The 14,258-nt window shown below is 36.9% G+C and overlaps 1 protein-coding gene across 1 annotated transcript in view; it reads left to right on the top strand.

Moving 5' to 3' along the window:
* KL (klotho) overlaps positions 1-14,258 on the top strand; it is a 51,946-nt gene that overhangs the window by 24,168 nt on the left and 13,520 nt on the right. The window contains exons 2-3 of the mRNA XM_044668268.1: positions 2,302-2,812; positions 4,301-4,569. Of these exons, the coding sequence (XP_044524203.1) occupies positions 2,302-2,812; positions 4,301-4,569 (780 nt within the window). The remainder of the gene's footprint in view (positions 1-2,301; positions 2,813-4,300; positions 4,570-14,258) is intronic.

Here is a 14,258-nt window from a genome sequence, read left to right as displayed (position 1 = left end):
CATTCATTCATTCATTCATTCATTCATTCATTCATTCATTCTTTTGTTAATTCATGACTATAGGTTGGGTCGATCTTGAGATTCTCTCTTTGGATATTTGCAAGACTGAAGAGGGATGGGAAAATAATTTCACCATGGACTTTAGAAAGACAAAGACACTTAGAGTACATTCGTAAACAGGTTTCTGTTTTGGGGGTGCCTGTAATCCATTTTGAAGTGACAGTTGTTACCTCAGAGTCATTTGCTTTGTGAAAGGGTATTTATCAGATATGGGATACAGATATCCATATTCTTTCCCCTGGCATTTCTTTAAGGATCACTGGACTAGAGTCAAGGTGAGTTCTGGGTAGGAGAGGGGCAAGTTTCTTCCCCAAACCCTCACCTCTAGTCTGGGAATCTTACTTTCATCTTATTGGAGATTTCTTCTGTTATTGGCAGGGATGGGTCAGATATGGTAACCTGACAGCTGAATTTTGAAATGTGATCAAATGGCCTTATTATTTTAATAAAAATGTTTTCTTGCCTAGCACATATTGAGAGATTGGAGTGTGGAAATAAAATATGTTTTGGAATAAGTAGTTGGTTCTCAAAAATACTGATTAGTTGGGTAGATTGCTGAAACATATAAGATATTTTATGGAATATAGCACAAAAGGCAAAGCATCTGCCTTAAAAAGCTTACAATACAAGTTAGTCATAGACTACTTCATAACTTAGAAATGTGTGGGTGATTTCATGATGTGGATGAGGCTTTCCTTGGACAACTGCACATAAATGAGATACAAGAAGAAGAATATTTAGGGAAGAGAAAGAGTGGATTTGGCTTGAAAAACTGAAAAACTTCCACTGGGAGTGGTGTGAAAATTGGCAGGATTTGATGAGTTTGAGAAATCAAAGGGAAAAAAATAAGAACAGAGGCTTCAAGGAGAATAAGTCACACAAAATTTAGTGGAGCACTTAAACTTGAAAACTGGAAAAGTAAGTCAGAAGAATTAAAAATTGGAGAGCAACTTACTTCAGATAGAAGAGAACAATAACATCTTCAACATCTTTAATGGGCTGGAAAGGAAATATGCAAAAATGAGATATCAGAAAGTCAATAAGAGTTTGTGGTAAAAAAAGGAAATCTCATGCTAACAAACCATTTCTTTCAGTTTCTAGGGTAACTAATAAGTTGTTTTCCCCTATCAGCTTCATTTAGGTGCTGTGGTACCCTGACTCATAGGGAGAACTGGAAATGCCATGCTTGTCTCCAGGAAGTCAAGTTAACTTCTGGGTATAGGTCAGGAGTAAAAAAAAAAAAAAGGATTCTTCTGCCTCCAGGATTAAATACAAGATGCTCTATTTGACATCCAAAGACCTTTATAACCTAATCCCCTTCTACCTTTCCAGAATTCTTATACCTTATTTCCCTTCATGCACTCTTTGATATAGTAACACTTGCCTCCTAATTGTTTTACATGAGCAAGACACTCCATATTCTAAATATTTTTTTGGCTGCCACCAATGCCTGGAACACTATCCCATTTCAGCTCTGAATACTGACCTCTCTGACTTCCTTTAACTCTCAACTAAAATCCCACTTTATTCAGGAAGCCTTTCCCAATTCCTCTTACTTATAGTGCCCTCCTTTTGTTTTTTGTCATTCAATCATTTTTCAGTCCTGTCTGACTCTTTGTGACCCCATTTGGGTTTTTCTTGGCAGAGATTCTAGAGTGGTTTGCCATTTCCTTCTCCAGCTTATTTGACAGATGAAGAAACTGAAGCAAACTGGGTGAAGTGAGTTTCCCAGGGTCATTCAGCTAGTAAATGTCTAAGGCTAGGTTTAAACTCAAGAAGACAAATCTTCCTGACTATAGGCCCAGCACTCTATCCTCTGATTTATCCTTTATATAGCTTATTTTGTATATATTTGTTTGCATGTTGTCTTCCCCACTAAACTGTAAGCTCCTTGAGGACAGGGACTGTCTTTTACTTCTTTTTGTATTCCCAATGCTTGACACATACCCAGTAGACACTTAATACTTGTTTATTGATTGGCTGCTCAAAGATTTGTTTAGTTGTATCTTACTTATTGAATTCCCTTTGTACATATGAGAAAACGACATTGTTCTACTGGCTGATAGCACTTGAAGATATTAGAAACTTCTGGCTCTGGAAATGAATTTTCATTATTTTGCAGTGGTAGGGTGGATGTTTTAGTTGGGTACTGAAAGCAATAATACTGGAAGTCATTGCTGAAATATGTTTCAAGACAGAACAAAAGGCAAACTGCCCCTTCTTTTGCTCTTTCTTTTTCAGGCCCATGCTAAAGTCTGGCATCTCTACAATACATCTTTTCGTTCAACTCAAGGAGGGCAAGTGTCTATTGCACTTAGTTCCCACTGGATCAGCCCTCGCAAGATGACTGAACACGACTTAAAAGAATGTCAAAAATCTCTTGATTTTGTATTGGGTTGGTTTGCTAAACCAATCTTCATTGATGGTGACTACCCCCAGAGCATGAAGGAAAATCTTTCATCTCTTTTGCCAAATTTTACTGAATCTGAGAAAAACTTCATCAAGGGAACAGCTGACTTTTTTGCACTTTCCTTTGGACCAACCCTGAGTTTTCAGCTCTTGGACCCTCATATGAAGTTTCGACAATTAGAATCACCAAGCCTGAGGCAGCTCCTTTCCTGGATAGACCTTGAATATAACCATCCTCAGATTTTTATTGTGGAGAATGGCTGGTTTGTTTCAGGTACCACCAAGAGGGATGATGCCAAATACATGTATTATCTGAAAAAGTTCATTATGGAAACTTTAAAAGGTAGGAGTGTTGCTCACATTAATTTCCATTAAAACTCATTAAGAAGAGAGTGCTAAGTTTATTAAATTCTAATATTTTAATTTTTATTATTTAACAACAATAATATAATAATAACTAGAACTTGTATAATGTTTTATGGTTTACAAAGCTCTTTACAAATATTATCTCATTGTCTCTCTCTCTCCCTCTCTTTTTTATACCCTTACCTTCTGTCTTAGAATCAATACTGTGTGTTGGTTCTAAGGGAGAAGAGTGGTAAGGGCTAGGCAATGGGGGTCAAGTGACTTACCCAGGGTCACACAGCTAGGAAATTTCTGAGGTCAGATTTGAACCCAAGACCTCCCATATCTGGGCCTGGCTCTCAATCCACTGAGCCACCCAGCTGCCCCCTCTCATTGTCTCTTCACAAAAACTCTGGCAAGTGGGTGCTATTATTATCCCCATTTTTACAGATGAGGAAACTTAGGCAGGCAGCATTTAAGTGACTTTCTCAGCGTCATATAGGCAGTAAGATACGTTACAGCAATAGTAGTGCTTAGCATTTATGCAGTACCTTTACAGTTTGAGAAGTTGAATAATTTTACAGATAACCTAATATTAGCTTCATTGTGTGAAAGAGAAAACTGAGATGTGGTGAGCAAAATTCTGAGTTGGGGTCTGAGCTCCTTCTGCTAAATCACCATAAGCACACACAAAAAAAATCCTTACAATGTGTAGCCACTAGTATAAGTGTTTAACTACTATTAGATGATGGTAAAGAGCATACATATGTATATTTAAGAAAGAGTACATTAGAATGTCATGTGAAAATAATTATACAATAGTTTTCTGGACATTTGGAAGCACTATCTTGGAATGAAATGAAATCCAAAGTTCAGTGCTAGGAAATCAGAATATTAGTTTTCAGGTGATGAGGTAATATGAGGGGAGATTTATTTGTGCGGTCAACATTAAGCTCTAGGCTTGATTGCAACCTTGTTTAAATGTTTTTTAAAAATTAATTTACTTAGCCATGCACATCATACTTAATCTTAGTATTTAAATAATAGAATTAGAGATTTATTTTTAAAAAAATTTTAACAAACATTGCTGGGATATTGCCACTGAAAGATACTTTGGAACTAAAAGTGTATCTTTCAAGTTTAGTGTTAGAGAACCATGTAGGCTTAATTATTAATTTGTACTTTTTAAATGACCTAGAAACCATTAAGAAAATGATCTACAAACCATTTAAGAAAAGAAATGATTTTTTCCCCTAATAATTTTGAGATGTTTCTAAAAATCAAGATTCAGTATTATCACCATTATGTAGATTGCCAGATTGGTTGTTATAAGTAAATATCTTAATTATGAGGAGTTGCATTTGTTTTATTTATTTTTTAGAGATCTGGGGACTTTATATAATATATTACTCATAAGACAAATGAGTAATTCAAAGTTATCTTGTCTTTTCTTCCCTCCTCCCCTCCTTCCCTTTCCTCTCACTAGCCATCAAATATGATGGAGTCGAAGTCATTGGTTATACTGTTTGGTCCCTCATGGATGGCTTTGAATGGCACAGAGGATACAGCATTAGACGTGGATTATTTTACATAGATTTCCTAAGTCATGATAAGAAGCTGCTGCCAAAGTCTTCAGCCTTGTTTTACCAAAAGCTGATAGAGAGAAATGGCTTCCCTTCTTTACCAGAAAATCTACCCATAGAAGGGACATTTCCATGTGGCTTTGCTTGGGGAGTTGTTGACAACTACATTCAAGTAAGTCAGCTGTCAAAAATCAACAATCCCATCAAGTTTTGTTTCTAGTAAGTAGTGTTTCATTTTTAGGCTAAAAATAGCTTTATGCGTTCAATTCTTTGGGCCAAAGAGTTCTACAATCATACCTGGCAAACACCAAATTTGATAAATTACACCTTCCACAAAAGTATTCCTACTTCCATAATTAACTTGAAGCAGTTGGAAAAAGAGGAAATAAAATATATCAAGATTTAATGAGAAAGAAATAGTATAAGATTCATTATTCTTCAATAATTCACACTAATCTTCACTTATAAAACTAAATATATTCTTAACCTTAATACTTACCATGGGGTATAATTACTACATAACCATCTAACCAGAGGCATTTGTTGGTGCTCCCACACTCAGTGGAATTCTTTTATCTCTAGTAATTTAAAGATAGTAGTCAATTTTTGTGTTTCATTATATACTTTTAAAAGTAACTGACTTGATTGGAAAAAGTGAGTAGATAAAGACTTTTGAGCCATAATGAAGGCTATTTGAAGGATCATAGAGGGAAGTGAAGTCTTGGCAAAACTGAAAAAGGATGACCCTGACTCCTTTTAAGTCCCATCCAAAATATCATCTCTTATTTCTCTAATCCCCCTCTGTTAACTATTTCCCATTTATCTTGTATGTAACTTGCTTTATCTATTTGTTTGCATATTATTTTCCATAAGATTGGAAGCTGCTTGAGATCAGGGACTGTCTTTTGCCTCTTTATGTATCCCCAGAGCTTAGCATAGTGCCTGGCACATAGCAGATGTTTAATAAATGCTTATTGACTGATCGTGTTAAAGACAGGTTTAAACAGATCTTCCTGGCTCCAAGACTGGTTCTCTGTTATGCCACATTGCCTCATTTTTATATGATTGTAGCAAAATTGGTTGATTTGGAAAGACTCAGCACAATTCATTACAGCTTATTTGTTTGCATGACCTAGAGAACAATAGAAATATAGGAATGTAAGTTCTGTCATTTGTGGGACTACTTTCAGGAGTCACAGTCACTTATAAAGACTCACTAAATGAACAAGTTAAGTGCTTACTATGTGCTAAGTCTTGGAGATACATATGTAAATGGTTAGCAATGGCCAATCAATTTGTTCACCTCCAGTTCTTTCAGTCCTGTAGATCTGGGTTTATGCAAGGTGTCCCAAAAGTCACACTCTTCAGAAAGACTTTTGGGACACTTTGCATGTTGAACAACAATGAATACTGCTGATAAATAATTTAAAAGAGAATAAGAACTGAAGTTTTATTACTCAGGAAATGGAATTTCTTCTCATTATAAAGAGATTATGAGAAATGTGAACTACTTTAGATTGTGGACCTAAATGAGATTTATTCAGTTTCTTATTTGTATATTATGCATATTATGTTCAAAACACTATTCTAGGCATCTTGGAGAATTCAAAGAACTTATTTGTTTCCATAAACAGCTATTACAGGTCTAGTATGTAAAAGACTTTTCCTGTTTAAATCTATGCCCAATTCATTGTTCCTATTCCCTGTCTGTACAAAAATTAAATTCTGATAGATAAATCATATCTGATATCATAAGCTCTAATGGATTAGTCACCTGTCTGAATGCCATTAACTGGATAATAGGTATTCTTCATCCTCTTGGTTTTTCCTTAATGGATTGTTAGGCCAAACATTTGAGTGACTTTAAATCTCACTCAGAAGGTTCTGCATTGTTTTGAAGGGTTTTTTTTAACCCTTAACTTCTATGTATTGGCTTCTAGGTGGAAGAGTGGTAAGGGTGAGCAATGGGGGTCAAGTGACTTGCCCAGGGTCACACAGCTGGGAAGTGTCTGAGGCTAGATTTGAACCTAGGACCTCCCATCTCTAGGCCTGACTCTCAATCCACTGAGCTCCCCAATTGCCCCTGTTTTGAAGTTTGAGCCAGCAAAATAGCACAATGTTATCCTCAAATAAGAAGAGTATTTAGAGCACTTCACCATCTATACAGAATTCTTCTAACACTTAGACTCGGTGCTAAATCTCTGCCACGATAATGGCAAATACCTTAAGTGATCATACATCTCCTTGTTTTGGGGTGAGCTCTTTGTATTGAGAGGAACCTAATATGGGAGGGGGCCATTGTTGTGTGTTGCTGGAAGGATGGCCAAATAGTACTCTTCTAGCCTCTTTTCCTCTCATCTTTCTCTGAGGGAGACTTTAATTCCTGCCAAGAGGGGAAACAGGAGATTGGGTCCAGAGACCACTCTATTCTCCTTAGAGAGATGGGGTACCAGGCTAGAATTAGATCTGTCTGCTCTCTTCAATATTGTTTGTCAAGGAAATATGATCAGTTTCAATCTAAGTAATGAGAACTGTCATTCTGAGGAGAAAAGAGAACCCAAAAGGGAACCCACCTCTATAGGCAAGGTGTGACTCTTTTCCCACTAAATTGTGGATTCAGTTCCACAATAAACACACATAGAAAATAACAAAGAAATCCATTTATCCAAATCATAGCAAAATAGAAATAAGACAATGTATACACGTAGGAGAATATATAGCAGTTAAAACAAAGTGAAGGAGTTCTTCCATTGGGAGTCAGATAACTCAGCTCAACCAAAAAAGTATCCTGGATCTTACCCAAAGTGAAATTCTACTGTCTCTAAAATAGCAAGTTCAGAATAAGGATGGGATAGAGATTTACCTCTCCTCTTATGTCTTCCCAGAATCTTTTGCTTTAACAAACCTGGAGTGTTGTTGGGATCTTCTGTCTTTTCTCTCAAAGCTGGAAGCTAAGAGTTCCTGAATGATGAGTTCCCAAGGGAATCTGGGAAAGGCAGGACACATTTATCTCTACCAAAAAGGAGAATGTTCCATACCAAGTAGCTTTGGGACAAGGGGTCAAATAGTCAACAAACTAAATTAAAGAAACTACAAAGGCAGATCTTGTATTCTCTATATCTTTTATTCATTTTAATGAATAAAATAACCTACTGTAGAGCATCAGTTTTGAAGGCCTGCCTTTTTCTTTGAGGCATATTCATATCATTTTAACAAATATTTATAGAAATGGAAATAGTTTGTTTTAAAAACCTTATAGATCCTTTCTATCTTCTGTTTGATGTCTTCCATTCAGTTTCATGTTTAAATGTCCTAGATTGATTTTGTTTATTTGGAATTTCTTGCCAAGTTTTCTTTTAAAATTGTTTTACCTTCCACTGCTTTTTAATATTTTTGAGGTAATAATGCTCAAAATCTTTCATTATTTTTCTCTCAGATTTTATAAATGAGTTTATATATGACAAACTTATGTTGCCCTTGGTTTTCATATCTCTCTGACAAGTATGTCAAGAATTTGCCAACCAATTTTTAAGTCTTTGAGGTTCCTCATTCCAGTCAAATCAGTTAAATTATGTCAGTTAAACTTCTGCATGGAATTATTGCAATCAGTACCTATAAACTTTCTTCCATTAATTTTTTATCTTATTTTTTGTAATCAATTTCTTGTTTGGTAGTCTAGATTGGACTTATTTTAATTTGACGTCCTACTTTTTTCCAGGCTATCAATATCTTTTTTTTGTTATCAATAACTTGTTTGGTAGGTAGGATTGGATTTGTTTTAATTGAATGCCCTATCTTTTGCTATTTTATTCTTTCTTCTAACTTTATGCTAATTTTGATCTCCATTCAATAAATCGGTGGTTTGACTGTACAGACAGCTGATTCAAGAAAGTTTCCCACAGTAACAAGTCATCTTTTGATGAAGAAAACAGGCTTAACTCCCTTTGGGAAATTGCAGAGATCCTTTAATGACCTCAAATTTTCTCTGAAATAAAACCCATCTTTTGGTGCCAGTATTATGCCATTGTTGTTGCATGGCCACAAATCTTGAAATACTACAGTTTTCAAAACATAAAAAATGAATAGCATTTAGAAGACAATAAAGAGAGCAGCCTACAACATATAACAAATAAGAAACTCCTGAAAGGAATTATATTAAAGGATAGTATCAGAGATGTATTTGATAAAAACAAACAAAAAATAAGATGGGATGGACAAATGACAAGAATGAGGACAAACCAGTTGACAGCCTTGCAGTGATAAGAGAAAGTGAGGAAGTCCTCCAGCATGTTGAGTACTCTCAATATGGCAAACCTGTGGGAAAATATGAATAGCAATCACAAAAGATGGGGAAGCAAGAATGGGTTCCAATCTGAATCATTAGAGAGCACTTTTAAATCTGCAAGATCACAGATCTATTCACATATTTGAGTGCATGTAAGACACTATGTGCAAAGCAAAAGGAGAAAGACAATAAATACTGAGATATAAGCAAGAAAAACAAAATATGTTTATAGATTACCATCTTATAAGGCAGGTTGAATATGAAATTTGTATTTTAGTATTGGAAGGGGACCTTAGTGTACATCTACTTCATTCCATATCTGAAAAATAATTCCCAGAGTTATATACCCTAAATTTTGTTATCTAATTTCTCCTTGAAGATCTCCAATAAAGGAGAACCTACTTCCTCCCAAGTTAACTTTTCCCATATTGGGATTGCTTTTATTGTCAAAAGATTTTTCTTCACATCAAGACTAAATTTGTCTTTTGGTATTTTCCAGAATCAGATTTCCCTGTGTTGATTCCTCTGCCTACTAAAGAACAAAATTATCATTAAGGCTAGTCAAGAAGTTATTAATTCTTCTTTTGGAAGAGAGAAGGCTCTAGCAAATATCTGAATAATTGAAGCCTCTCCTTCCCTAATAACTATTATGCCTCTGTACCAGATTGTGATTTAGTTCCCAAATTGCTCATGTTTTTCTTCTTTTTGTCCAGGTGGTCAGTGGTATATTCCCATGATAAAATAATTTCTATTTTTTTCCTTTTACTGATTTTCATACAAAACGTTCCTTCTTTGGTTCCTGAATTTTCTTATGTTAGTATATCTTTTTATCATGCAACATTCCCCCCAGACCTTTTATTTCTTTTGTTTCTTCGGAATAAAGTAGTTATAGTCTAATCGTGCATTTCATCCCACCAAACATCAGTGATTGATATGAGGTCAAAATTACTTCCTTTCCATAGGATCTCTAATTCTTCTTGCTGTTGCCTAAACTTTGGGCATTGGTACATATTTGAAACCACAAGTTCTTCTACTGACTCCTTTCCTGGCTTTCGTCTCTGAGAATTTCTGCACCTTTCAGCTGAAAATCTTTACCTTCATTGTACTTTCAGTGGAATTATGTTTTGGGGAGATATACATAGACATTTTTCTTCAATTCCCTTCTTTTTTTAAAGATTATAATAAGGTATAAATTTACTTAAATAAAGTCTTTACCAGCCCTAGATAGACACCATCCCTAGCCAGGAATTTGGCCTCCTTCTATTTTAAGTTGTGGCCCAGAAATCCAAATCACATTCTTAGACAACATATTCTTAGCCAGCTCTTTACTTTCCAGATCATTTTTAAGGATCTGAACTGAGTGACTGTGGGAATGGAGAAGGAAATGAATATGAGAAATATTATGAAAGCAGAAGTAATATAAGAAAGTGAATGAATTTGGTAGAAGCAGGAGAAATGAAGTGTAAAGGATCATTCTGTTGTTTTCAACTTTGAGTGCTGGGAGTGTATCTGGTGTTTAGTTTTTCAGTTTATGCTCATCTCTTTATGACCCTATTTGGGGTTTTCTTGGCAAAGATTTTGGAGTGCTTACCATTTCCTTCTCTACTCGTTTTACAGATGAGGAAATGGAGGCAAACTGGGTTAAATGACTTGCTATCACTAAACTTTAAGTGTCTAGGACAAGATTTGAACTCAGGAAAATAAATCTTCCTGACTCCAGACCCAGCACTTTATCCTTTGAACCATTTAGCTGCCCACTGTGTAAGGATGGGGGATAGGACAAAAAGAACCATAAGAAGGCTATTGGTGACAGTTGGTGACAGTTAAGACCAGGGGAGATTCTGGGTAATTCTCCGGAGGAGGAAGGGGAAGGAAGGACTTCCCGTGGAGGACAGAGAGAGGGAGAAGGAGAACATCTCAGCTTGCATCCAGTCCTGAGGGCTTCCTGAAGATCTTTCTTTGGACATTGATACCCCAATTCCCTGGTCAAAGGCATCCCATCACTTCTCACCCAGCAAGACTTCTACCGTCAAAACAGCTAAGTGTTTTGGGACTCCATTGTGGGAGCGATCTCTTGGGGTCCTTCTCCCATTACCCAACCTTGCTGAGAGACCATTTCCAGTCTAACTTACAATTATAGAAAAGGGTAGAAATAGAAACAGAAGGAGAAGGGACGAGGGGGGCTATGCTTAGGAGTGGGAACCCTAAAGGCTCCAGCTTGAGTGACAGACTCCATAGAAATAGAGAAGAGGGCACCCCAAAATCCCTCTGCCCTTCACCCCTTTCCCAATCCCTATACTGAGATTAATAAAAGCCTTTCATTAGTCAGATAGCATTCCAGAGTGCCTGAGAGATGAGGGGGAGGGGAATCACAACTTGATCTGGCTGCCTCCATCTTGGAGCCAGATCACCTGCTGTGAAGTTGGCTGATCTTGGGGGAGGCTTGTATGAACCCTCCCCTCGTTCAGAATTGGATTAGAGTGCCCTACCTCATCTTAAAAGGAAGCCTCGCCCCCAACTCCTGTGGGGCGGCAGGACCATCCACATCACCCAGTTTTGGGGTGACACCCCCCAAAGTCTTGGCAGTGCATATTCAGCAGGAGGGGAGAGCTAGGAGAGAGTCTCACCTTATAGACTTTCTCTATCTCCCCTCCATCCCTAACATTGGTTATTGGTTCTCATTATTCTTATAACTGGGAGCATGGTAGTTCCATTAATGGAAATAAAGTCCTATAGCGCAGGCTATGGTGTACTCTGTAGTGACAATTCAGAGGAGCCCATTATCACCAGCTAGCTCTCAAATGCTTACTTTGGCTCTTTTACATGTTAAATAACACTTATCTTTCCTGCTTCTGGGTTTGATCTCTCTTTTTGTCTTCTAGTAAATTATTAAGCTGGACAAGTTTGCACATCAGTCTTGCTGAGTGCTCTTCAATCAAGTTATTTTTCAAAATTTGTGCCAGGACCCCAAATCAGTATTAGCTGCTAGAACTCTTTACAAATTGAACCAAGTATCTCTTTTCTTCCAAAATATCTAGGATTGCAGCTGCTGCAATCCCACCCCCCCTTTCCTACTCAGGCAACCTGTTATCACCCAGAATTCTCCTCTGGCATCCTAATAGTCCCATGACTATGGACTTCTCTCTTCATCCAGGGGACTATCTAGTTATATTCAGCCCTTGTGGAGAGAGTATGATGCAGTAGAAAGGACTCTGGATTTAAAATCAGAGCGCTGGGATTCATATCCTGACTGCCATTTGGTTGCCATGAGATCATGGATCTCACTGGGTCTCTGCCTCCTCATCCATAAAATGAGATCATTTTTTCTTATGACCTCTAAGGTCCCTCCCAGCTTTAAACTCATGATTTTATGACCTTTCTTTTCACAGTTGCTGCTACTGAAACCTGATTATTTGAAATGCATGGAACTGTGTCTAAAAGATGAGGTGATACTGCCTCCTAAAGACTATAAGTTTCCATCCACTGTCCTTGGAAAATAGGTGGGGATCCTGGAAAGCCATTAATATTGGGGGGGGAATATTTAGATCACCTTCATTGAACATACTTGCTGTGGTTCTAGGGGGTCTCAGTTCTTGAAATTTATTTTCCTTGAGCCTATTTTCGTATTCCTTGAGCCTATTCTCCAGATTCTCTAATTTCCTACCATTCAATGACAGGGAAAGATGAAGCTGCCTTCAGTGTGAAGGTATAATTGATGAGTTGTCCAGGCAGTGACATCCTTCCTCAGAAACCTTGAATTTATGAATGAGCCCAGCTACTTTGATTCAGATATAGAATACTGGAATGGACTTACTATCACAGCAAAGTTTATTTACTTGCTTCAAGATGTTAGGAGTAGGGGCAGAAAAGTTCAATAGGCAGATGGAGAGGAGATCCAGTGTCAAAACATGTAGCACCAGCCTGCCTCTCAGCTTCTTCTGCTCCTTTACTACTCTGTTATTGTTTTTCTTTTTCCACTTCACACCTGGTGATTCAGCTCCACCTGCTGCACCACAATTGATTCTTTTTACTATGTCTGGGCTTATTCACTGCTAGTCTTCCCACCTCACTTGTTTTCCTGGCACCACTAACTAGCCCTTGGAACTCTAACCAATCTTTCTCCTTCTCAAGAAGCATTACAATGCTAAGAGTCATGGAGGGAACTTGCCATTCTTATCTTTGTATCTCCCAGCCCTACAGTATTCTCAACTCCTGAGATTAGGAGGATCTGGTGGGGAAGGAGACAAAATCTAAGGAATAGCCAGAGAGGGAGGAGGAAAATGACAGAAGAAACTGAGTGAGGGTAAAAAAAATAAATAGAAATAGTGATAATTTGTATGATCAAATTTGTGTAAAATATCAGGGGAGATGTGCATTCAGTATTAATAGATAGGAAGTTAGCATCATTGATACGTCTAGCCAACTTCAGAGCTTCAAAAAGTGACATTTTCAAAAGAAACTTTAAAAAGAATACTAAAATATCAGTACCTTCACACTAGTTTGAATCGATGTCTTTCTTTGGTGTACCACATTTCCATTTAAATTAGTTATGGAAAAATCACAATAAACAAATGCTATTATAAAATCACATTATAATATGTCATTATCTTTCAGGGCTTAAGTTTCCTTATTTGTAAAATATAGAGGTTGGCCTAAGTAACCTCTGAGGGTCTTTCCATCTATAGACTATCAATCGTTGCCTAGATATGCCTATTATAGTATGTCAAAAATAATTTTATATGTTTGGAAATTAGAGGGGACAATTCTCAGGGTTTTAGGAAATGAGAAATTATTTTTAAAAAATGTATAACCTATATAGAAAAAATTGTCTACATAAAATATTTCTTTAAGCCTTTTTTTGGTTAAGGCAAAATAAAATTGTTTTCTTAATTGTAGATATTTTAGAAAATTCTGACTTTGTTAGCAGCCTTACCCCTATCAATTCACTTATTTCTGCTTGTTGTATCACCTCATGCCACCTTCCTTATCATTTCTGACATTAGCCCCACTTATTGTTTTGACTCTAGAACACAAATCAATTGAATGGTCATGCAAATCAGTCTTTCACATGCAAGCCAGGAATATCTCACCTTTATTCTAATTCAGAAATTCTTAATCTGGAGTCTGTGAACTTAAAAAAATTATTTTGATAGCTTTATTTCAATATTGTTGTTTTCCTTGGTCTTTCTATGTATTTTGCTTTATGCATTTAAAAAATGGGGTCACCCAGAATTCTGAGAATGGCTTCACTACACTGCCAATCTATGGTGTGAAAAAGGTAAAAGAGCCTCTACTGCGCTATAAGGCACTCTCTATTTACCTGTCTTGGATGCTTCATTGTGACTTGAAGGTGACCCTGAGATTTCAAAGACTGTACCAGAGTAAAACAAGCTCTGGCATGGCCCACCCAACTGGAGAAGTACCTTCTATAAGCCAAACAACTGTTCTGTCAATCATCCAAGCTAAGTTTGCAGAGGCTCATCAGCGGTCATTTGGCCACTAGTCAATGAATGTCTTTGATGACAGCAGTGTATGAAGCCAGACTACTAGAGGTAGAAGGGTTGTAGTCATTGGTG

The sequence above is a fragment of the Gracilinanus agilis genome, chromosome 3 (genome assembly GCF_016433145.1).
Source record: "Gracilinanus agilis isolate LMUSP501 chromosome 3, AgileGrace, whole genome shotgun sequence".
Taxonomy (NCBI): Eukaryota; Metazoa; Chordata; class Mammalia; order Didelphimorphia; family Didelphidae; genus Gracilinanus; species Gracilinanus agilis.
This window is presented reverse-complemented; position numbering and strand designations above follow the sequence as displayed.